The following is a 27,016-nucleotide window of genomic DNA, read 5'->3' as shown; positions in this document are numbered from 1 at the left end:
ATGATCTATCTAAATTATGACATTTTGGGGGGTTTATGTCATATCACAAAATATGATTTTTGGTGAACCTCAACAATACAATTTTTTCCTGAGTATTTGTGTGAATGGTTCAATTATTGTTTGTATGTTTTGCATGGTTTTTAAATGAATACATCTCCTTCCCATACCTGTTTCCCCTGTAACAATGGCTATAGAATTCCACCAGGGAAATAGAACTACTGATGAGCTTTCGTAAATAATCTCCCCAGCCCAGAGACCTTTACAGAACTGGGCCCTAAGTATCAGCCTAATAATATAAGGGGGCATTTGTGTATAGTGAAATAGATAAGGTCTTTCTGTGGCATTTCCAATGAACAAACATAATGGAAGTTGCTCCTTTAGGTTTATTGACATAGTTATATTATACACTACAGCTGGTATAACAAGCTACTGGACAACATTAAGGGGGAAAGAATGTTATAGTAAAATGTCTCTTTAATGAACTGCTTTTATGTCCCTTTAACAATACTAATGATTGATACTATTTATGATGCAGGGAGCCCACTGTAGATATGGCTGTAGGTTGTGTGCATATGCCTTAAACTCTTGCACATGCTTTGTGTACCACTGGTGTAATGCTGTTTGTCACTGGCACCAGACCTATTTCCATGTCTGCAGTTGGATTGTGCAGAGTACATGGTCATTCTACCTGTGATTACTTTACACATTTATTTTTAATAAATATTTATTACAAACATACTTAAAATTGTATTTGAAATGCAACGAGTTAAAGGGATATAAAACACTGTGCGCCTTTATCAGTGTAGCCACTGCCTTTAGTGAGATAAAGGAGCTAACATTGTACAGCTTAAGTTTTACCGTCACATGATTTTGTAGCAAAAGACCTCTACTAAGCATGGGTAATACACTAACTGCAGCTAGATCAAGTGTCTCCTAGCAACCACATCAAAGGAAAAGCTACTCCCTTGTCTAACTGTAGAAACCACAGTCCCCTTATGGGGTTGTCACAGGAAGTAAAACAAAATCATAAAAAGGTAAAATCCTTTTAAAATGATGAATAATATAAATTGCAAAGATTTTTATTTAGTATAACCCACTGCTTACAGTTTTTGTTTATTACAACAATGAAACAGAATGTTTTATATCCCTTTAAGTAGTGAAACACTAATATTTTAGTTTTACAATAAAACGGTGTCTTATCTCACACATCTGTTAGGACTGTTCCAGACATCTACGGCAGAACTGTAATTTATGGTGCAAGCTTTCTATCTAATATGCTCCATCCCCCAGAATTAATACAGCTGCTTTGTCAGTAATGTGACCTGGAGTGTGCACTCATTTATTGCGTATGGAAATGTTAACTCCTTATTTTGAAGTTATTTCTGTCTGTACCTGACACCCAAACAAAACAACCAATTTATTCAGAAACAGTGGGTTTAATTCACTAGAACACTCTCCAATTATTCTATAAAACAATGAAGAGAATGTTAAAGAAATATTGCAACAAAGTTCTTAGGAAATCTAGACAACTAGAACAATCCATATATCAGGCAGAATATGAAGTAATGGCTTCATATTCTGCAGAACAAAGACAGGGAGTGCTGGACTCTGTTTGCCAAAGCTTACAATCTAGAGCAATATTTCCCCAAACAAATGTAGCCATATAATAGTCTTTTGGGGGTTTAATTATAATGAGGAAAAATTAACCTTAAAGAGACAATAAACCATTTTTTCTTCTTTCATGATTCCAATTGATCATAGGATTTTAAACAACTTTACAAAGTATTTCTTGTATCCAATTTGCTTTATTCTCTTTGTATCCTTTAATGAAAAGCATACCTAGGTTGGATCAGGAGCAGCTATACACTCCAAGGAGCTAGCTGGTGATTGACGACTGCACAAATATGGCTCTTGTTACTGGCTCATCACATGTGTTCAGCTAGCTCCTAGTAGTGCATTGCTGCTCCTTTAACAAAGGATACCAAAAGAATGAAGCAAATTTGATAATAGAAGTACATTGGAAATACAAGGAAAGTGCAAGGAAAAATGTGTGTTTCGTGTCCCTTTAAATCTTCTCCAAATTACCGTTCATTGGGATCAAAAAACAGAATAAGAATCTTACACAACAGTTGCCTCCAGAACCAAACAAACCCTCTGTAATATCGTAAAACCGCAGCCCAACACTATCTTCTGGGCATCATTTTGGAACAATAATGGAGGTACCCGCTAATCAAAAACAATACAACATTCGTGCCCCGCAGAAAACTACTTGGGATACACTAATGTAGCAAAGCTGATAGTAGAATGTAAAGGAGAAGCACAACGTCACAACTGGACTGCGCAACTACGTATGCGATAAATGTTTCTGTATAAAGTTGCAAACTTTTTCCCTGAGGGAATACTTAAAGGAAATGATGTTTTTTCTATGTGTATGCATGATTAAGCTATGGATTGTGTTGACTCTGCACACTGTAAATAGATACAAGAGTGATTAGCCAGATGTGTTTGCGTTTAGCGGAGGCCTCAGTACTATACACGGTTGGTTACACTTCAGCATTAAGCACTCTGCATAATGGAGTCCTCCTCACTACTCACTTTACGTTTATTGTCTGAATAACGATTCACCCTTTAATAAATCAATCAGAGTGTCTTCTGCCATTTAAAGACATCCTTAAGAACTGACTGAGGTCATCATCGGATTAATTACCTGCAGACCTTATAAAGTAGGCACTTTTTAATAAGGTAACCATAAGTTTTTTTGCAGCCAGTACTAAATGCACATAGGTTATTTAGTTAAAAGGTTATTGTACTGTAAATTATTTTTTGCTTTAATCTGTTCCCAATTATCTGTTTCCCATGCTATAATAGATAAATTGTTTATTGCTCCTTTACCTTTATTTTTTCATTTAAAATAGCGGCATTTGCCTGTTTAAACCACCACCTATACTGAAAATATGAATACTTTAGTATTCTCTATATAAAAGTTATCTAAGAAAGAAGCAGCCAAGCTCTCAGTGAGGGGAGGAAGAGATAGGTAATAACCGTTTTGGCCATTGTGTATAAAAAGAGTGTTAAGATAAGGAGTCCTTAATGGGACATGAAAACCAAAAATTTTCTTTCATGATTCAGAAAGAGAATACAATTTTAAACAACATTCCAATTGACTTCTATTATCTAATTTGCTTTATTCTTTAGATATTATTTGTTGAAGAAATAGCAATGCACATGGGCGAGCCAATCACACAAGACATATATGTGCAGCCACAAATCAGCAGCTACTGACCCTATTTAGATATGCTTTTCAACAAATTATATCAAGAGAATGAAACAAACTAGATAATAGAAGTAATTTGGAAAGTTATTTAAAATGCTCAATCTGAATCATGAACGAAAAAAATTGGGTTTCATCTCCCTTTAATATATGAAGTTATAGATAAGTATTTCTGCAGACTCAGCCCATGTATATGAGAATGTTCTTGAGAACAATAGATGGTGGCTTCAATCACAAAAACAGCTATTTTATAAACAGAAATACACTTAAAGGGAGCATTTTCCCATACATTTTGAAATCTGCAGCTACTATAACAAGTTTTTGGGAACACGTGAACTAATTTTACAGTACAATTTCCATTTAAGGGAAATCACTAATTTCATGTGGGTCAACATGTGTTGATGATAAGTGGGTCATGAAGTGAGAGCGCCGCTTTCTCACTAATGATAGACTCGCGCTACAAAGAGCACTGCTTGATTAGAACAAGCTGGAACTATACTCATTACAGTTTTTAACAACAGATACAAAGCAGATGGTCCATCCAACATAATTTCACCTACCAAAATAAAGTGTACATTTAAATATATCTCCGTATGGTCTAAGGCAATTGCAGAAAAACTATTTTATTTTATTGTATTGTATTTTATTTCCGGATTACAACCCTTCAAAAGATCTAGCTAGTATTTGATATTTTGCAGACAGGTAAAAAACATATTTAATTACCTTTGCGTTATGGTAAACATAACGCAGCTCCTCCGCCCGCAGCTCCTGCTTTCTTTAGTAGATCAATGACGAATCCAGCTTCCTCCAATCGTTGCGTGACCCCTTTGGCATCCAGCTCGTGAGGCACGCAATGATTGGAGGAAGCCCGATCGGCATCGATATGCTAATGTAAGCAGGAGATGCGGGCGGAGGATCAGTGTTGTGTTTACCATAACGCAAAGGTATTTTAAAAAATAAGCGTCATTATAAAATTTAATGAATGAAAGTGCTCCTGGTTTTAAGATTACTTTTAGTTACTGGGCACTTAATCATTAAACTTTACAATCACTTTAATGTACAAAAAAAAATAGTATTTAAGGTACAATAAAGTTTGAAAATACAAAGTTAAAATAGTAACAAAAAGTGCAAAATTCAAAGCATATTTTATTTTTATATTGTTGAATGGGCTGAACAGGGGTGTTCTTTGGGTGAATTTATTTCTGAAGTCTCGTATTCTTTAAACTTATTACACCAACAGGTTTTGCTGTTTTATCTCCCTAAATGCCAGAGTATGGTTCAAAATACACAACACAGAACAAGACGTGTACGAGGCTAGAATCAAAGTTTTAAGTATACTGGAAACAGTCCAGATTGATTTGTTTTCCCGTTAAGACATTTTTTGCTATCAAGTGTCGGGTGCTCCCGGTAAATTTGCTTATACCAGCTTGATCACTGACCACAATCTTGTGACCGTGATGTTATGGGCAGAATATCCCATATGCCAAGATTAGGCGACAATAAAGATAATCTAAGATAAGGATATGGTTAGGGATGAGATTAGGGTTACTGATTGAGATTAGGGTTAGGAATTGGGTTTAGGTTAAGGGTAGCATTAGGAACAGGGGTTAGAATTAGGACTAAGGACTCATGTTATGGCAGGGTTAGGGATTCAGGTAGCATTTGGTGTTAAAGTTAACCACTTGGATACCAGAGCAGGCTGCAATGCACTTCAAAGCAATGTGTCACAGCACTTCCCGTAACCCACGGTTTTAATAGTAACTTGCTCCCCAATGACAATGTCATCTGCACCATTGCTGTGGGCTGTGGCAACATCACAGCTACTGTATTCTGTCATTTTATTGCAATCACATATACATTAACCTCAAAAACCATTTGTACTACTGAGAGCACCTCACGAGAGCAGAGAGAGAGAATGTGATAGAAAGAGAGAGAGGGACATGGAAAAAGGAGGAGAGACAGAAAAAAACAAAGATAGAGAAAGGTAGAGGGTTGGATATTCAAAATCTCGCTGGCATGGAGAGAAATGACGCAGTCTTTGGAATTTTTTAGACCTTGTATTGTAATGTAGGAGTCTCTATTTCACATAAAGAACACTACATTGCAACATAAAATTGCTCGTTAAAATTTGTGCTTCTAAATTTTATTCAAAGGGCCTCACCGTACATACAAGAATTCTTTGAATATCTTGCCTGAGCAGCAAGGATTGGAAAATCAGGCTCAGAGAAAGAGCAAAAGTTCTCGTCTTTTTAATATAATTTCAAAAAAAAATTCTAGGCCCTTTAAAAGGAAAAATAAAAACCTTTCTTTGCACAGTAAAGAGAAAATAGTAATAATAAGGCCGATCACAATCTTTTTAGAAAAAACGTATCTAATGATTTCCTACAGAAAATCCCCTCTAAAGGCTGGGGAGTTTAGATAAATTATTTGAGTATTTCTAAAGGACTGTGATTCCCCCCAATATGTTTAACAAAGAAAATGATAGATTTAGGACAATCTCACCTGTCATATAACATTTGGTGTCCTGGGCACTGCTGACTGGGTTGTTGTTCTTGAACATATATAGATTGAACGGCATGATGTTGGTGGTGCTTAGACGTTTCCAAATGTCGTGGTCTGGGTTTGTCCATCGTCCAGCTAACACATCATATTCTCGCCGACCCATGTGGATGAGTTTAGTGAGAGGGTCGTACAGCCCACCATGGTAGCCAATAATAATTTGAAAGCCGGGGTTTGAGTCCATGTAAATTTCCCCATATGCTGTATACAAGATCTGCTTGATCATAAGTCCTGTTCCACTGAAGACAGCCAACGGCGTGCCAATGTTATCACATGCAATATAAAACTCATCGCCGCTGCTAAGCTCCATGGCAAACAGATGACCTTGTAGGTCATAATAAAGAGAAGCAATTTCAGAACTTGAATGATTGTAGAAATGTGTGACTCTGGTAGGATTTGCAAGATCAGCATAAAAGAATTGCAAATGTTGACCAAAATTTGTCTTTCTAGAAACTCTTCTTCCAAGACCGTCATAACGGTACTTTACACTCCAGCCGCTACCCTTGTTATAGGCTTTAATGAGAAGGCCGGCAGAGCTGTACTCAAATATATCATTTCCTCTCTGTTTTAGGAACCCGTCTTCATCCATCTTATACTGAACTTCCCCCAATCTTGTTATGCGGTCTCTGAGATCATATCTCAAAGGCGTGAGGCGGGCACTGTTTCCAGGACTCAACAAATGCAAATTACCATTTAGATCGTAACTGTAACGCCACAGAGGTTTGTCATTAATAAACACAGTTTGCAGTTGGCCATCAGCATCATACTCGTAAGAATATCTTGTTGTGTTTGCATAGGGACCTACTTTCAGTTCCTTTTTCACTACTCTTCCCATATTGTCATACTGTACAGTCATCCAATACATTAAGGACCTAAAAATTTCATACTGAACCTCTTTTACTCTTCCATAGGTATCAAAGTGCTTTGTATGTGTCATGACTGCTGTAGTGATGATCTGGTTGATATCATAATAGATCACACCAAATTTACCAAACTGTTCAGTTTTCCCTGATACATCATCGTACCTGTACAGATCAATAGGCAGAGGTGACTCACTGATTACAGCCTGCATGCTTGTGACTCTGAAGCTATTATCATAATTGTAATCAAACCTAGCATTAACCATGCCTTCTTCAGTAAAGCGGAATATTTGTCGGTCTATTAGAGGTCCTATTTGGCGGTAACGGATAGTACAGGTAAATCCTTCATTTTGCAAGTTGACTGTCTTAAGCATACCAGCTGTTTCATCATATGTGAATGCTATTTTGGTGGTGTCGTACATGATCTCAGCAAGTTTTGACAGTTTTCCATATTTATAAATAATACGTCTACCTGTACCCATGTACAGTGTTTGCACAAGCTGTCCTTCCTCTGAAAAATCTTGAAGGACAGAGGCATTTCCCTCTGGAGGTCTGTAGATATTTCTGTAGTATCCAATGGAACGAACTGTCTCCATGGTCTGCCGTGCTACGTTGGGCATGGTGACTGCAGCTAGACGGTCATTCTTATCAAATTCAAAGATGTATTGTCTTTGGCTATGAAGAAGTAGTACCATTGACTATAAAAAAGAAAACAAAACATGTATTGTAATTATATCTAAGCCTAAAGGACCAATAAATACAGTAGACTTGAATAACTAACAAATCCATAATAAAAAGCCAATGCTAAAGCACTTAGTATGAATTTCAAATGAGTAGTAGATTGCTGACAAACTAAAGTTCCATTTTCTTTCCCCTTGCACTATCTGACAGCCATCAGTCAATCACAAAATGCATATACGTATATACAGTGAATTCTTGCACATGCTCAGCAGGAGCTGGTACCTCAAAAAGTGTGCATAAAAAAGACTGCACATTTAGATAATGGAAGTGAATTAAAAAGTTGTTTAAAATTGGGTGAATTATCTAAACCAAAAAAGTTAAATTTTTACTTCAGTATTCCTTTATGTCCTTCTAAAGGTGTATATATATATATATATATATATATATATATATATACACACACACACACATATATATATATATATACATAACTGATGCATAAGTCCTTATAAAGGTATACATATATACATAACTGATGCATAAGTCCTTATAAAGGTATACATATATACATAACTGATGCATAAGTCCTTATAAAGGTATACATATATACATAACTGATGCATAAGTCCTTATAAAGGTATACATATATACATAACTGATGCATAAGTCCCTATAAAGGTATACATATATACATAACTGATGCGTAAGTCCTTACAAAAGGTATACATATATACATAACTGATGCATAAGTCCCTATAAAGGTTTACATATATACATAACTGATGCATAAGTCCCTATAAAGGTTTACATATATACATAACTGATGCATAAGTCCTTATATAGGTATATATATATACATAACTGATGCATAAGTCCTTATAAAGGTATACATATATACATAACTGATGCATAAGTCCTTATAAAGGTATACATATATACATAACTGATGCATAAGTCCTTATAAAGGTATACATATATACATAACTGATGCATAAGTCCTTATAAAGGTATACATATATACATAACTGATGCATAAGTCCTTATAAAGGTATATATATATATACATAACTGATGCATAAGTCCCTATAAAGGTATACATATATACATAACTGATGCATAAGTCCTTATAAAGGTATACATATATACATAACTGATGCATAAGTCCTTATAAAGGTATACATATATACATAACTGATGCATAAGTCCCTATAAAGGTATACATATATACATAACTGATGCGTAAGTCCTTACAAAAGGTATACATATATACATAACTGATGCATAAGTCCCACAGAATAATAACTGTGTTTGCAACTATTTAGTAACCAATGGAAAGCTCTCAGATAGTCTGATGGGGTTTGTTTAATCTGATGATATTACAATAAAGTGATACTAGATCTCTCTGTTGCAAACAACTATAAAATATGATAATAAAAGGGACACCGCCAGATGGATTAGAAATTTCCTTCAGGGTAGAAATAAGTTTTGAGCTCTGCTTTAAAAGATTGTTTGTTAAGGCGTCAGAAACCATTGGTAGCAAATACTTAGCAGAAAGGAAGAAACACTGAAGTCTTATAGTAATTTTCTATTAAATGTTGTAAAATATATTTTCAAGTACAGCCATGATCTTTTTGCCACCTGTCAGAAAAAAAATTAAAATAAATTGGCTTTCTCTGTAACCTTTACTAAGCAAGAGTCGTGAGAATCACTGATGTGCCATGTTTGATGTGCCTTTAACATACCTCATAATCGTTTGAGGTCTGGTAATGTGAGTGTTCATTTGTCTTGATCTGAATAAATTTGTCATTTTTCCAGACTTCCTACGCTTAGAGCAGCGTGCGCCTCTGTATACCCCTTTTTGTTTCTCTGTAACCTACTTAACTTTACATAGATATATATTTGAATATCTGACATATTGCTTTGTTGCTCTTCTAAAATGGATTCTATTAAAACCATCATACAGTGCTGCAATATTACCAACCTTCTCTAGGTAGGTGTAGCTCCATGATTTTCCATCAGCAAATGTCTTGGATATGATCCTTCCAGCTTGATCATACTCCATCCTCTCAGACATGGTTCCTCTCTGAATCCCGGCGACACGCCCCCCAGGGGAGTAGGTTACATTTACTCCATTTAACCGACTACTTGGAGACCAAAGGCTGGGCCTTCCCGCAGGATCGTACAGAATTCTCAGAGTGAACTTTCGATGATCGTCATAAATCTTTTCCGTTCTAGTAACACGGTCAAAATCAAGAGATAACAGGTTCCTGTTGTGCACCTGCAAGAACATGTATATCAATTTCAATGTAACCATATTTATGTTAATAGTCATATACACAAATACATTCAGACTCTACACTTTATCTAATGTCTCCATTATTGAACATCATGGCCACAGGTCTTCATAATAGTGTAACTAGACCTCACTCTACTGGTGGACAAATTATATGGTGCCCCACCCCCATTTCAACAGAGCTCTTGCTGGTTGTTTGCAAAAAGAAGAAGTTGAGCCGCATAGAAGTTGATTCTCTATAAGTCCACGCCAACGGATATGCAGCTTTTCAAGATGGCTGTCACAGCCTTCATGTACAAATATGGTGGCAGGTTAATCTGTACAGCAACACTGTGATAGCCATCTTGGAAACATCTATCATATTTGTAAAGGCAAATTCAAACAACTTACTTATACTGTGAGACTTGTTTCTTGGGGCAAACACAGATGGGCTAGACAGTAACTAGGTGGAGCCTGAGACCCACCAGACCTCATGTAGCAACGCTACTACTAACTGTATGGAATGATAGGCCACTAGATATTCAGGCCTGGTCTTAATTGAGACCATCTAAGCGAAGCAGGTGTCAGACACGATAATGAAAAAAACGGAATCTTGGCATCCTGCTCAACGCTCAAACTAAGCTATGGCATGTTGTAACTTAATTGGAGAACAAGTTCTTACTAATTAGAAATATTCAGTTTCACACCAATCGTAGATGTGCAATTATCTCTATAAATTTGTTTATTAAATGTTATTTTACTAAATAAAATCAATAAATTATAGTCAAATATATTTATGCTTATCACTGACACAAAAATATTTAGAACTATTTTTTTAGAGCAGATTTGTTAAAATCCATTAGCTGCTTCTCTGACAACCAAAACAATTTTGAAGATTGTTTCAAAACTGAAATATTTTGATATTTTACTAAATGTAATGGGTAAATTGTACACTATATTTATGAGTAATATACAAGTAATATATACACTAAACAAAACAAAAAATCTGGAGTCATTTTTAATCACTTGATTTTTTAAATCCATTGGTGGTTTCTCTGACAACTAGAAACAAATTTAAATTTAAGCCGTTTCCAAAAGTGACATTTTGCCAACTGACAGTTTCACAGTCTAATATTTGTTTGTGGCTAAATGCAAAAATATAAATGTACATTCTTTTTCATGGATAGCATGAAGCAAATACAGATTCCCGAATATAAAAAGCAGTGATGTGTTCTCTTAAATCATTTTATAATGTACTGCAGCTAAATACAAGACAAAATAAAATAGATATTTTAAAATTGTAGCATTAGCAACCAAAACAAATCTAAATAATTATTACATACAAAAAAATAAAAATAAAGGTACACTGTAGTCTTTTTAAAATGTGGTCTTAATTGAGACCTCTTAAACCAATACAGTTGCATTGCTGCTGGCAAGGTCAGCATGACTTAGTCTACAAATCTCAATAAAATTTGTGCTATTAGGCCAGGAAATAAAAACAGCTCTGATATATCAGCTAACCATTTAAAGGGGTATTAAACACAAATGTTTGTTACCATGAATATAATTGAGCAGCAGCCAAGCATATTATAAATTTAAAAAAAAAGTCTATTTTGCAAGAGCAGCTTATCTTTTAACAAATTAGCTTCTGTTTCTATGTGGTTATTAGCCAATCACAAATGCATATACGCTTATTCTGTGAATTCTTGCACATGCTCAGTAGGAGCTGCTGATTGAAAAAGTTTAAATAAAAAAAAGACTGTGCACTTTATTTTTAATGGAAGTAAATTGGAAATTTGTTTAAAAATGCATGCTCTATCTGAATAATGAAAGTTTATTTTTGACCTGAGTGTCCCTTTAAGAGACATCAGATAACTTGCTATAAATAAACTGCCGTACCAAATAAAGCAGTGTATTCTTAATGTGTCCACAATGAAAAGAAGTAAAACTAACAGGAAATATTTGTCTGTGTTCAAAAGATACTCTAGTATCACTTGCTGACAGACAACTCCTGCAACACTATTGGTAGACAGGAACAACCCCCACTAAAATGACAACAAAAAGTATTTTTATTTGGAACTTAAAAAATGTAGTGCATTTTAAAACTTCATCTTTTAGAAACAAAAAAATGTATATTCTTTTAAGTTTGAGGCAAAGTGCTTAAATGTTAAGCAATTTATAAATATTACAGTTATTTTGATGAGGCACTTTTTTTTTTAATCGATGATATTAGAGAGGTCATATTTAAAAATAATAATAAAAAAACTGTTGTGATTACAACTAATGAGTTTAGAAAGGCAATGGAAGTGATTTTGCTTCATTTCACAATGAAGTTAGACCATCTAAGCGAAGCAGGTGTCAGACACGATAATGAGAAAAACAGAATCTCATATCACTTAGCAGCGCTTGGCATCCTGCTCAACGCTCAAAATAAGCTATGGCATGTTGTAACTTAATTGGAGAACAAGTTCTTACTAATTAGAAATATTTTTAAACTCTGTTTTTTCAGTAATACATAAGTAATAGATACGTTTCACACCAATCGTATATGTGCAATTATCTCAATAAATTTGTTTATTAAATGTTATTTTACTAAATATATAATCAATACATGATACTCAATATATATTTATGCATATCAATGACACAAAAACATTTAGAGCAATTTTTTAGAGCAGATTTGTTAAAATCCATTAGCTGCTTCCCTGACAATCAAAAACAAATTTGAAGATAGTTTCAAAAACTGAAATATTTTGATATTTTACTAAATATAATGGGTACATTTTACACCATATATATTAATGACTAATATACAAGTAATATATACATTAAATTAAATAAAAATCTGGAGTCATTTTTAATCACTTGATTTTTTTAAATCAATTGGTGGTTTCTCTGAGAACTAGAAACAAATTTAAATTTAAGCTGTTTCCAAAAGTGACATTTTGCCAACTGAGTTACAAAGTCTAACATTTTTTGTGGGTAAATGCAAAAATATAAAGCTACATTCTTTTTCATGGATAGCATGAAGCAAATACCGATTCACGAATATAAAACTAAGTGATGTGTTCTCGACTCATTTTACAATGTATTGCAGCTAAATACAAGACAAAATAAAATACATATTTTAAAATTGTAGCATTAGCAACCAAAACAAATCTAAATAATTCTGACATACAAAAAAAATAATAACAAAATAAAGGTACACTGTAAACTTTTTTAAAATTTCATCTAAATATGTTTTTTTTCCAAATATACCATTTCATGTATTTTTTTTTTATTTTTTTTTAACTAAATATATAGAGTTATCTGGAAATAAATAACAATTAAAGCCATCCTACATTAAGATGTATTGAATACATTATTTGTGCTGTACTTTAGTTGGTTTTAGAGATTCACATTGAAGAGTTCTGTTATCTTGACTGACTACAGACATACGAAAATGGTTAATATAATAAGACCAAATTACTAGACCGGCATTAACCTTTGGCGCCCACAAAATGCATTGAAGAATCTGGAATCACCATACTCATCTGTTACATGAGGTTAAAGGGAGATGAAAGTTATGATTCTTATAGAACTTACAATTAATTGAAGTAGATTGGGGTTTTTCTTATCTTCTGTTATGAAATTTACCTCTTTCTCTAGGTATCTTTTGCTGAAACGTATTTAAAGGGCCATAATGGTTGAAAGACTGTTTGCTATAATTCATGAGAGCATATCATTTTAAGACTATTAACCCTACACTACTATGTGTTTAATCCCCACAAAGGGGCTAAACAAAGAAGAAGTGCTGCTCAGTACCTGCGGTGTTAAACATCTGAGTCATGTGACTTGCACTGCTGATTGGATCAGTGGCAGGTTCTTTTTTGCAGTGTTCTGCAGGCTCAGAGCAGCACTTCTACTGTGTATTTAACTTCTTTACAGTGGTTAAACACACAGTAGTGCAAAGTCACTAGTCTTAAAATGACATGCTTTAACAAATCACAGAATAGACATATCTGATACAAGAAAATACTTTGCCCTGTAAGAATTTGTAGGAGAAATCTCTTAAAGGAAAGTAAAGACAATGGCCTCATTATTCCCCATTGTCCCCTGATATGGGGCAATAGGACAGATTTCTCATTAGGCAATTTATGCCAGTGCCAAAGTCATATGATCAAAGACATTCCCTTGTTTTATATTTTCTGCACCAGGCATTGTGGGATGGTTTGCTAGCTGGCTGCCATCAAGCAATAGTGTAAACAAAGACTGTTATGTTACGCAAGAGAATGAGGTGCAGGACAATGCTGTTGAGAATTTTTACAGTTTAATGACATCTCTGGTTGTGCCTTTGAGAAGAGAGAACATCTCCACTCACACACACAAGTGTTTCTTGGGTTTAGACTGAATAAAGTTAAAGGAAAAATTTGAATCACAGATAAATAAAATGTTACCCTAAGGCGGCGGCCAAATACTGTGACTTGGCCCCTTGTTTGTTCCTTGCGCTGTCTCCATTCTACCAAGTTCAGTCCATTGTCTATTGGGAGAGTCACATTCCTTTTGCCAACGGTTGGGTTGACCGTGCCAGCCAGTAGGTGAGGTTCAGTCTGCAGGGCCACTTCCATGCCATTAGCCAGGATAAGCCTGAGGGAGCCATCTGCACCAATATAGTAGCTGTTCCGTACTTGGTCTAAAAATAAAGAAATATGCTGATTATAACAGGACAAAAACACTGATTAAATATAACCCTGTAGTTAGCAAAAAGCTACCAACACAACATGTCTAAAAGCTATGCTTGCTAGTGTACAGATGGGTGAGTAGCATCTTATTAAAAAGAAGTGATGCACACTGTAAAAACAAAACCATAAAAACATTATTTCATAAACAGAAGATTTCCGGTCAGAACCATTTTAAAAAGGTAAATCTTAAAATTGAAATGAATGCAATGAAAACAGCATACAGAAGTATGCAAAAGGTTAGAAGATCTTTCTCATCCCTCAGTTACCCATTGACTAACTTACTCTTTTTTAAAATTTGTTTAAAAGAAACAGTCCGGGAGGTACAGTCAATCAGGAGACATTTTGCAAAAAAGCAGAGTAGTCTTGCACATCTCTGCTTCAGGTGGCAAGGGCTATTACGTGCAGTCTTCTGCTTAGTTTAAATGGAGGGGGAGGGTTGAAATATAGCTCCTGACTGGTTATACCTTGAACGGATGGGCGACTGGGAGACTTTTGACTACTTATTCTTACTTTCTTCACTGCCTTTGTTTAAAATAGTAATGTTTAGTGTCCCTTTAAAGGAATAGTCTAGTCTAGTCAAATTTAAAGTTTCATGAATCAGATAGAGCATGCAATTTTAAGCAACTTTCCAATGTACTTTTATCATCAAAATTGCTTAGTTCTCTTGGTAACTTTATTTGAAAAAGCAGGAATGTAAGCATAGGAGCCAGCCCATTTTTGGTTCAGGACCCGGGTAGCTCTTTCTTATTGGTGTCTCAATGTAGCCACAAATCAGCAAGCACTACCCAGGTTCTGAATCAAAAAAGGGCCGGCTCCTAAGCTTACATTCAAATAAAGATACTAAGAGAACAAAGAAAAATTAATAATAGGAGTAAATTAGAAAGTTGCTTAAAATTGCCTGCTCTATCTGAATCATGAAAATTTGCCCCATCGTATGCGAATTTGTACCTTGCAGACTTTGAGATTGGGGCCATATTTAGTGATCTCAATAACTTCAGGAGTAATATTAAAATGTATACTAGATATATAGATGATGTACTGATAGTATGGGAATGTTCTAATGAAGAACTAGATGGCTTTTTAAGCCATCTGAATAACAACATTGGTAATTTGAGATTGTGATTTGAGATTGTGCCTCTGAATCTAAGATACCGTATCTGGATGTTCTTATGTACCATTTAGAAGATAAAGTGGTCACATTAAGTGAAGTGACAGGTAATACTATATTAAGAGCAGATTCACTACATCCACAACATTTAAAGAAGGGCATACCTAAGGGACAGTACATAAGGTTGAGACGCAATTGCACTAGTCTTGAGAACTATTGGAAACATGCTAATGATTTAACAGCATACCTTATAGACGGGTTATGATTTTCAATATTTGATGAGAATGTCAGAGCAGGTATCTGGTTACAACAGAGACAGCTTACTTAAGGATAATAACAGAAAAAATACAGAACGAGGAGGAATTAATTTCGTCACGAAATATAGTAAGCAATATAATGATATCTGCCATATCATAAGAAGAAGGTTACCTATATTAGAGAATGATAAGGATTTAGAAACCATTTCTACTAGTTGCAACTTTGTCTCCCGTAGATCAGAGACAATAGGAGAGAAGATTGCAAAAATGTTTGGCTCTAAGACTGACCATGATGGAAAGAATAAGAGTAACTGGTTGTCACAGAAAGCAGGCTTTTATAGATGTGGTGGTAGACCATGTAAATGTTGTGACTATGCTCAGATAGGTGACAGTTTCATCTCAACTAATACAGGTAAATCCTATAAGATTAGGGATCGGATAAATTGCAACTCCACATATGTTGTTTATCTTATCACTTGCATATGCTGTAAATTTCAATATGTAGGACTTACGTTAAGGTTTTTGAAAGATCGAATCAGGGAGCATTTGCTGTCTATAGAAGCAGAGGTGCCTAAAACACCAATGGCTAAACACTTTTAACAACATGATGGTAATTTAGTTAACTTTAAGTTTCAGGGCATTGAACAAATTACTCTAGATGTTAGAGGAGATAGATAGATACCAGGCATTGAGCAGAAAAGAGATTTTTTGGATTTATACTTTGAAAACTAGATTTCCACTAGGGATTAATAAAATAAGTGATGGGAAGCTTTTGATTGATAAAAGTTAGGGTCTGTCATACTATAGAGACATGCAAACAATATTATGTGCATTAACATGTACTTATTACTTGATTTTTTTACAATAATAGCTTTACTAGTGATGACATTCTCTTTATGTTTATTGGGGTCATAGTATTATTGATGACGTTTATAAGGTAACAGTTTCAAATTGTAGTCACTCTATGGAATTAAAGAGCATTTATCTTTTACACATATTTATGAGTTAGCCATCATCCTTTTGAACTGTTTCTTTGTAATGTGTCATGAATAAAATATGAACATTTTGCATACATGTTCCCATATTCTATTCACATATTTTAATGAGTGTTTTAATAAGTTGTTAAGTGAATTGTGTTTATTTGTTTTTGTACATTGATTTGTCTATTTGGGTGGAGGTTATGAACAGGTTAAATTTGTATGAATATACAGACTGTACTAGGATAGGTTGATTTAACCGCCACCCACAGAGATTTAACAGCTGTTAATGACGCTTGTTTCTCAGCTCTGAGGAAGTGCCCTTGAGGCAGGAAACGCGTCAGCTGCAGCAACTGTCTGCTGTGCCTTTTTCGTTTTTAGATGTATACAATAAATGGAAGTTTTTAACCTTAAAGGAATCTCTCCTTGCTTATTTCCACTGAGACCGCGACTGTGCTGTTATTTGTTTCCTTCAATCATTCTGGGGGCGTGGAGGGTCCCAGCGGTCTCATTGGAGGAGCCATTGCTGGTTTAACTTTGCCGGCATCAGAATGAGGCTATGTGCTGCATGTAAGTTTGGCGATACACGCTGTATTACAGGAACAAGAGGTCACCGTTTATATACGGAGGATTCTACTTGGAAAAGGACTGAGCCTGTTATACTCTATTGTATATCTTGGGAGAACTTTTGTGAACATTTCATTAACCCTGTGAAAACTGCATTAGTGGGGATCTGAGTAGAGCAGTATTCAGGGGAAAAGCTGTTTAAAGGCTGTTACACATGCACAGTTAACAATATTGTTGGGAAGTTTAATTTTGACTAGACTATCCCTTTAATTTTTGACATACTATTATATGTCAACCTTACATAGTCTTATGTTTTCGCAAAAAGGCATCTTCTTTCCCAATGTAGCAATTTAATGATGATTAAGCATCTAAATAAATAACCCACCCATGCACTAGCAAGCATAACCATAAAACGTGTTATTTTCCCTTGAGGACTCAAGTTGAAAATCTCTGTATTGAGAAGTATATTTCCAACTGTAATATTTCTTTTCTTTTTTTTTACAGGAAAACAACTTCCTTATGTAATTTCATTTTGTGTCTCATATTTATCACCTGTGGGGATATCTTACGCATTAATTTTTTTCTCATACAATTATAACCTTTGTTGAATATAAACATAAACTTTCTTAAATTAAAACATGTCTAAAAATCGTAAAGTACTAAACATATAAAATAATAAGAACTGCAGTTTTATGGAGAATATATAAGCATCCGGTGATATTAAATGCTTTAAGCACCGTTATGTGGGTTAGCGGCCGTGTGACTCACCTTGCAGCAATGTGTAGAAGGCCCCAGAGGCTGACAGATTGGTCGTTATGGTGACATCTTCTTTATTTGATGTCTCAACGTGGACATTTACTGAGCTGTCAGTGTCACTGCGAAAACTGCTCACTTGGCCCGTTGGGAATGTGACATTGGTCAGACGCCCAAAGCTGTCATACCTGAAAATGAGCAATAAGGCTGAGCTAGATCCAAGGCTAAGTAACAACAAGCAAGCTTAGATTGGCGTGTGTTCGTGTAAATGCATTATGGGAAACATCTGTATTTGCAAAATAGGATTGTGACCCGATGGGACTTGAAAGGTAGCTAAAGGTGTCAATATCTGTCACACAAATGCATTAAAGCAATGGTTTCTTTTATGTTCCTCATTTAGCAAACTAGACTATTTAAAGGGACAGTCTACCATAGAATTGTTATTGTTTTAAAAGATAGATAATCCCTTTATTACCCATTCCCCAGTTTTGCATAACCAACACAGTTATATTAATATACTTTTTACCTCTGTGATTACCTTGTATCTAGGAACCTTCTTCCAGCCCCCTGATCACATGACTGTGACTGTTTATTATCTATTGTCTTGCATTTAGCATTGTTTTGTGCTAAATATTAAATAACCCCCTGTGCCTGAACACAGTGTTATCTATATAGCCCACGTGTACTTTCTGTCTCTTTGTGTTGAAAAGAGATTTAAAAAGCCTGTGATAAGAGGCAGCCCTCAAAGGCTTAGGAATTAGCATATGAGCCTACCTATGTTTAGTTTAAACTAAGAATACCAAGAGAAAAAAGCAAATTTGATAATAAAAGTAAATTGGAAAGTTGATTAAAATTAAAAGTCCTATCTGAATAATGCAAGTTTAATTTATACTAGACTGTCCCTTTACTAGACTGTCCCTTTAACTGCACTGATATTTAGATCATATACAGAAAAGACACTGTATGTTGGTATATAACAAAACACACAAATATATGCACTATATAAAGCCTATATCTGGTGTATGGCTCTGAACTTTTTTACACTAAAAATCTACCTTTAACAAATGCTTTCATACAAAAATACCTAGTGTTCTCCATCTCTCTCTCTCCCTCTCTATTTATCCATCTGTCTATCTCTCTATTTATCTATCCTTCTCTCTCTCTATCACTATCTATCCATCTATCTATCCATCTATCTATCCATCTATCTATCCATCTATCTATCCATCTATCTATCCATCTATCTATCTATCCATCCATCTATCCATCCATCTATCCATCCATCTATCCATCCATCTATCTATCCATCTATCTATCCATCCATCTATCTATCCATCTATCTATCCATCTATCACTATCTATCCATCTATCACTATCTATCCATCTATCACTATCTATCCATCTATCACTATCTATCCATCTATCACTATCTATCCATCTATCACTATCTATCTTGCTATCACTATCTATCTTGCTATCACTATCTATCTTGCTATCACTATCTATCTATCTATCACTATCTATCTATCTATCACTATCTATCTTGCTATCACTATCTATCTTGCTATCACTATCTATCTTGCTATCACTATCTATCTATCTATCTATCACTATCTATCTATCACTATCTATCTTGCTATCACTATCTATCCATCTATCACTATCTATCCATCTATCACTATCTATCCATCTATCACTATCTATCTTGCTATCACTATCTATCCATCTATCACTATCTATCTTGCTATCACTATCTATCTATCTATCACTATCTATCTATCTATCACTATCTATCTATCTATCACTATCTATCTATCTATCACTATCTATCTTGCTATCACTATCTATCCATCTATCACTATCTATCCATCTATCACTATCTATCCATCTATCACTATCTATCCATCTATCACTATCTATCCATCTATCACTATCTATCTTGCTATCACTATCTATCCATCTATCACTATCTTTCTATCACTATCTATCTATCACTATCTATCTTGCTATCACTATCTATCCATCTATCACTATCTATCCATATATCACTATCTATCCATCTATCACTATCTTTCTATCACTATCTATCTTGCTATCACTATCTATCCATCTATCACTATCTATCCATATATCACTATCTATCCATCTATCACTATCTATCCATCTATCACTATCTATCTATCACTATCTATCTTGCTATCACTATCTATCTATCTATCACTATCTATCCATCTATCACTATCTATCTATCACTATCTATCTTGCTATCACTATCTATCTTGCTATCACTATCTATCTATCTATCACTATCTATCTATCTATCACTATCTATCTTGCTATCACTATCTATCTATCTATCACTATCTATCCATCTATCACTATCTATCTATCACTATCTATCTTGCTATCACTATCTATCCATCTATCACTATCTATCCATATATCACTATCTATCTATCTATCTATCTATCACTATCTATCTATCTATCACTATCTATCTTTCTATCACTATCTATCTTTCTATCACTATCTATCCATCCATCTATCCATCCATATATCACTATCTATCTATCTATCTATCACTATCTATCCATCTATCACTATCTATCTATCTATCACTATCTATCCATCTATCACTATCTATCTATCTATCACTATCTATCCATCTATCACTATCTATCTATCTATCACTATCTATCCATCTATCACTATCTATCTTTCTATCACTATCTATCTTGCTATCTCTTTCCATCCATATATAAATACACACAAGCTACACTGCAGTGATACATTCCAAGAAATGTACAATTTGTAAGGATTTTCTGTTAAGAGAAACGTAAGAGAATTCAGTGTTGCTTATAAAATTGAAAATCATTGATTTTAAATGTTTTAGCTTTGATGTGATGGATGTCTTAGCAGAAAATAAAGCATGAAAAAGATATTGGAGAACAATTTCTGTTCGTTTCCAAGGGAGTGATATAATACTGTAAGTTTTAATATTAGATGTCTCAGATTTCTGTTTTGATTCAGCTATACATAGAGATATATTGATTCTGAACATTAGAAATATATAAAACATAACATTGTAACCACAAATAAAATGATATTGTTATGTTATTCTCCAAATAATATTTTATAAAATCCAATAGCCATTTAAAAGTTGATTTATAGATGGGCTGGTAAATGTATATTGAATCTGTTTTCAGTTAGAATGTGGTCTCCAACGCATTCTACATGCTTTGATTAGATGCTATGGAACAAAGTGATTTTTAAAATAATAGCCCACAGAACTGTAATATAACTGCTGTACATTCCAAAGAGCAGATGTTTGTGGCAATGAAACCCAAACACTTTCATGATTCAGACAGAGTGTAAAGTTTTCTATTTATTTCTATTATCATATTTAATTCATTCACTTGGTATTCTTTGCTGAATAGCAGGAAGGTAATCTCAGGATCTTGCACGTGTCTAGAGCACAATATGGCAGCAGTTTTGCAAGAATGTTTTTTAAAAGGTTATACATTTGCTAGAGTTTTAGATGGCAGCAGTATTGCGCTTCAGACATGTGCACCCTACCTACTTAGGTATGCTTTTCAACAAAGAATACCATGAGAACAAAGCAAATTTGATAACAGAAGTAATTTGGAAACTTTTTTTTTAAAATAGTATGCTCTGTCTCATGCAAAATTTTGGATTTCATGATCTTTTAAAAGAAAATGGAGGTCAAAATCAAACTTGATTCAAATAGAGTGTGGAAGGTTAAACATTTACCAATTTAATTCTATTCTCAAATTTTCAGTATCTTTTGTTGAGAACATTTTGAGGTAGGCTTAGCGTATGTGTATTAGGCACTATATTTATAACATTGTTAAAAAGATTGTTGCAAAAAAAATGTATTATTATTTTTTCACTCTCATGGCTTGATAATCTAAAACTCTCTGGCCTGGCGAGATTATCTAAGTCGTCATTACCTTAAGCCTGTACTTGACAAATCCAGCTTCCTGAGCCATATTTTCTCTCTCTTTATATACATACATATATATATACACAAAAGTTTCTGGCTCCTAAATTTATGGGTTGGCTCCTAGATATTAAACAAATTTGTTGAGCATTGCCTTAAATAATCTTAGATTTTAGACAAATTTTAATTTCAGAGCTGTTTATCTTGCTATGCAGGGTTCTGAATAGAGAGAGACACATCAATTACAATATAATGCTTAAAAACCCCAAAGATATTGCATTTCTCTCTATGCCGGCAATTTTTTGATCACTGAGCCATATGTCTGCGTTATGAAAGTTAAATTTTTACTTCCATATCTCATTCAAGTACCACTCAATGCAGTAGAATTGCATAATTAACAAGTGCGTAATAAAAAAAGACAATGATTTAACACCTACTCTGAATTTTAAATAAGCAGTAGATTTTTTTCAGACAAATTTATTTTTTCTCCATTTTCCGGCCCCCTGTATCATGTGACATACATCAGCCAATCACAGACTAGTATATATATATACCCTGTGAGCTTGTGCCTCAGAAAGTGTGTACATAAAAAGACTATGCAAACTGTGACAATGGAAGTAAATTGGAAAGTGTCTTAAAACTGCATGCTCTTTCTGAATCAAAAATGTTTATTTTGACTTAAAGGGACATTATACACTAGATTTTTCTTTGCATAAATGTTTTTTTTAGATGATCCATTTATATAGTCCTTCTGGGGGTGTTTTTGTAAAAATGTATAGTTTTGCTTATTTCTAAAATAGCTCTGATTTTAACCAAGCCCAAAAGTTTTAGGAGAATACCAATGTATACCTACTCCAGCTTGCTCCTGTTTGTGGAAAGGGTCTTTTCATATGCTAAACTGGGTGCTTTTAAGTAAGTTTTTAAACAGTTTTATACTGGATTTTTATATCAGTATCTGTGCAAATTATTCTTTATAGTGGTGTCTATTACATGCAGTTATATGAAAATTGGTGTATACTGCCCCTTTAAGTATCCTTTTAAGTTTTTGTGACCATAGATAGAAAAGATTCCTACAAAATACCTGCTTTCATCTGAAGAAGAGACTTTAAAGTGAAAATCTCCTACTAAAGCGTTTTAAGAATGTATTTTTTTTAAATCTTAATTATTTTAAGACTATATTTTATTAATGTTCTGCATTGTCTTCAATCAATAATATAGATATCCTGGGTGTATAGATTATAAAATTGCATTCCTAACTAAATGAATAAAAGAACAAGGAAAATATATATGAATATTCTCCCTTGGCTCTTAAAATTTCTGAAGGATCTTAACTGTTGCATTTGGTAATAATGCTGATACGGTCCTAATCCTGAAGGACACTTAGGGACATCATAAATTATGGAGATTTAAAAAAAATACTCAACAGAGCATTTCATGGATGAGCACCTATAATACATGTTGCTGGAATATATAATGTTGCTAAGTGACATAACACCTTCGCTGTGCGAGTTAGCTTGAGTAACCTTAGGATATTCAAGAAAAAGTTGCAGACAGATCGATGGCATCCCTAATGCAAAACTCAGTGATGTATAAATTCTGATCTTGGAAATGAGAACTGAACCTTGAAATAACATTGAACAGGTCTTTGTAAAATGCACAAGAATGTGTCTTGTGGATAGGGCGCACAAGTGAGTCATGGTTACTTTGATGAATAACACACAATATTGTTTTTAAAGAAAATCCTGTAATAAGGTGGTCTACTTTTTGGCTGATATTATGCATGAGTAATATATTCCAGATCCCTATACGTGATCCTGTATGTCCATAACTGTCAGCTAAGTTTATAATTGTGCTCAGATACGGCTGCTGGTAGGGTAGAAAAAAAGGCTGGAAACCTATTGCAACCATATAATTTTTAGAGGCGTGGGGAGATTTAATTTTAGATCAACATATTGTGCAGTTTTCATATATGAGCCCAGAGTCAAATTTGTTATGCGTTACATGGTTAAAGACATGTAGGTCTAAAACGTATCTGTTTTCATTCACACATATTAAAACATTTTGAAGATATTGGAGCGCTGCTGGAACTTTGATTTAAAATGTGATATGAGTGCCAGCAATAGGCTCTTGAGAAATAGGTTTAACACCCTTGTCCTAATGACTAGCAAAGAGAAGGGCCTCGCTTTATTCCTGATAAAGGAATAGGTAAGTCAAATTTAAACTTGCATAATTCAGATAGCACATGTCATTTTAAGACACTTTTAAATTAACTTCTATTTTCAAATGTGCTTCATTCTCTTAATATCCCTTGTTGAAAAAGAATACGCACATATCCTACACTAGTGGGAGATAGCTGCCAATTGGTGCCTGCACATCACTTGTGATTCGATAACTAGATGTGTTCAGCCAGCTGCCAGTAGTGCAATGCTGTTCCTTCAGCAAAGGATAATAAGATAATGAAGCAAATTTGATAATAGAAGTAAATTGGAAAGTTGTTTAAAATTGTATGTTCTATCCAAATCATGAAAGAAAATTTGGGGATTTCCTGTCCCTTTAAAGTATTACTTAGGCATTCTGTGTGGTTACAGTTTACACACAGGATAACACACACAGTGGCAGATTACGAGTGGAGCACAATTGAGGGACATTTTTTAAATTAACCAGAGATCTGATCTCTGGTTCATTTTCGGAGAGCTAAATGCTACCGTGAGCTCTTATTTTCTATATCTTTAAATTAGGGATGGGCGAATGTGTTTATATTCAAATTCAAATGTTAGAATGAATGTTATTGTAGAAATTTGATTTACATAATAGAATGGTGATAAGAACGAATATTCTTAAAAATTCTATTATCGAATGTTAGTTACCGTTTTCGAATGTCACTTTGAATGTCACTTTCGAATTTGAATGTCACATTCGAATTCGAATATTAAAATTTATAAAACACAGTATTAGACTTGAAATACTATTTCGAATTTGAATGTTACATTTGAATTTGAATGTAGCATTCAAATTCAAATATTACACTTATATTAAACTTATATTAAACAGCTGTAGACTAGAAATACTATTTCAAATTCGAAAGTTACATTCGAATTTGAATGTAGCATTCAAATTCAAATATTACACTTATATTAAACTTATATTAAACAGCTGTAGACTAGAAATATTATTTCAAATTCGAAAGTTACATTCGAATTTGAATGTCACATTCAAATTCGAATGTCACTTTTGAATTTGAATATTACATTTTTAAATTGAATGTAATATAAAATTCATAGCTAAACATTCTATTATCCGAATGAATATTTTTGAATTTTATTGAAAAATTTTAAAACGAAAATTCAAAAATAGAATGTTAGAATGTTATATAAACATTCGAAATTCGATTAGAACGAACAAATGTATCAAAATTCGTTTTAAATTTCTAATTTTTAGAAACATTCGCCCATCCCTACTTTAAATAGCATAATAAAAATACAGTCTAAATTTAAAATAAGTAATATTTTTTTTTTCTGCCAAGTTTCAAAGTTAGTTTGATTTCCCTCCCCCTGCATCATGTGACAGCCATTAGCCAATCATACAATGCAAATATACGTATATACTGTAATTTCCTGCACATGCTCAGTAGCAGCTGCTGCCTCATAAAGTGACCATATAAAAAGATTGTCATCTTTTGATAATGGAAGTGATTTGGAAAGTTGTTTAAAAATTGCAAGTTCTATCTAAATCATATAACTTTAATTTTGACTTTAGTATTCCTTTATTTTATTTATTTTTTTATCATTTTAAGTTTAAATTAAAAAAAGAAAGTAATGCACTTAGTCTGAACTTCAAATGAGTAGTAGATTTTTTTTCTGACAAATTTTAAACTTATGTATATTTCCATTCCTCCTGAACCAATTGACAGCCATAAGCCAATCACAAACGCATATATGCATATTCTGTGAATTCTTGCACATGCTCAGTAGGAGCTGGTGACTCAAAAAAGTGTAAATATAAAAAGACTGTGCACATTTTGTTAATGGAAGTAAATTAAAAAGTTGTTTAAAATTGCTGCGCTATCTGAATCATGAAAGTTTAATTTTGACTTGAATGTCTCTTGAAGGAGTTATGCTTATGATAACCCATAATAAGATCACTATGTTAACTAACTTTTTATTCTAAATTGTATTAAAAAGCGATTTCACATAAAGTTGCAAAATACAAGAATAATAATAAAAAAAATGGTACTAAGCTCGAAGTCTTCATTTTTATTTTATTGTGCGTTACTGGCAAATAATGTATCATTATACAAGTACATGGGAATGGGTGTGTGTTTACACATATAACCAATCTTATTTTAAACACAGCTGGCTCGGATGATCTACTTGTTTTGTTTCTGGTAGGATGAAGTCACATAATGGCACAGAAATCAAAGCTGCCTGTAATATACCATCTTGCATGGTGAGTATCATCTTCAAGCTATATTTTTTACTATGAACATATGTATTACAGAATGTAAGCTAGATCCAAAATCAATTTGACAGAGACCACAAAAAAACACTAAATCGAGAAACTTAGTTCAGAAATAGTATATTTAAAGGGACACTGAACCCAAATTTTTTCTTTCATGATTCAGATAGAGCATGCAATTTTAAGCAACTTTCTAATTTACTCCTATTATTTTTCTTCATTCTCTCTATCTTTAATTGAAAAGCAAGAATGTAATTTTAGAAGCCGGCCCATTTTTGCTTCACAACCTGGGTTGTCCTTGCTGATTGGACAGCACCAATAAACAAGTGCTGTTCAGGGTACTAAACAAAAAAGTGGCTGGCTCCTTAGCTTAGATGCCTTCTCCTTCAAATAACGATAGAAAGAGAACGAAGAAAAATTGATAATAGGAGTAAATTATAAAGTTTCTTACAATTGTATGCTCTATCTGAATCATGAAAGAAAAAAAATTGGTTTAGTGTCCCTTTAATTTTAAAGGGTCATTAAACACGTTGAGACTGTACAATAAAATGTTTATATGTGTATAGTGAAAAAA

General features: G+C 33.8%; 1 protein-coding gene across 3 annotated transcripts in view; it reads right to left on the bottom strand.

Moving 5' to 3' along the window:
* The window catches only part of TENM4 (teneurin transmembrane protein 4), a 953,133-nt gene that overhangs the window by 7,543 nt on the left and 918,574 nt on the right, over positions 1–27,016 (bottom strand). For all 3 annotated transcript variants that reach the window (XM_053708674.1, XM_053708672.1, XM_053708673.1), the window contains 4 exons: positions 18,042–18,214; positions 14,080–14,315; positions 9,353–9,649; positions 5,774–7,388 (listed from right to left, as the gene is read on the bottom strand). In XM_053708674.1, coding sequence (XP_053564649.1) covers positions 5,774–7,388; positions 9,353–9,649; positions 14,080–14,315; positions 18,042–18,214 — 2,321 coding nt within the window. The remainder of the gene's footprint in view (positions 1–5,773; positions 7,389–9,352; positions 9,650–14,079; positions 14,316–18,041; positions 18,215–27,016) is intronic.

The sequence above is a fragment of the Bombina bombina genome, chromosome 3 (assembly GCF_027579735.1).
Source record: "Bombina bombina isolate aBomBom1 chromosome 3, aBomBom1.pri, whole genome shotgun sequence".
NCBI lineage: Eukaryota > Metazoa > Chordata > Amphibia > Anura > Bombinatoridae > Bombina > Bombina bombina.
Note: the sequence above shows the minus strand (reverse complement) of the source record. Positions and strands in the feature narration are given on the sequence as shown.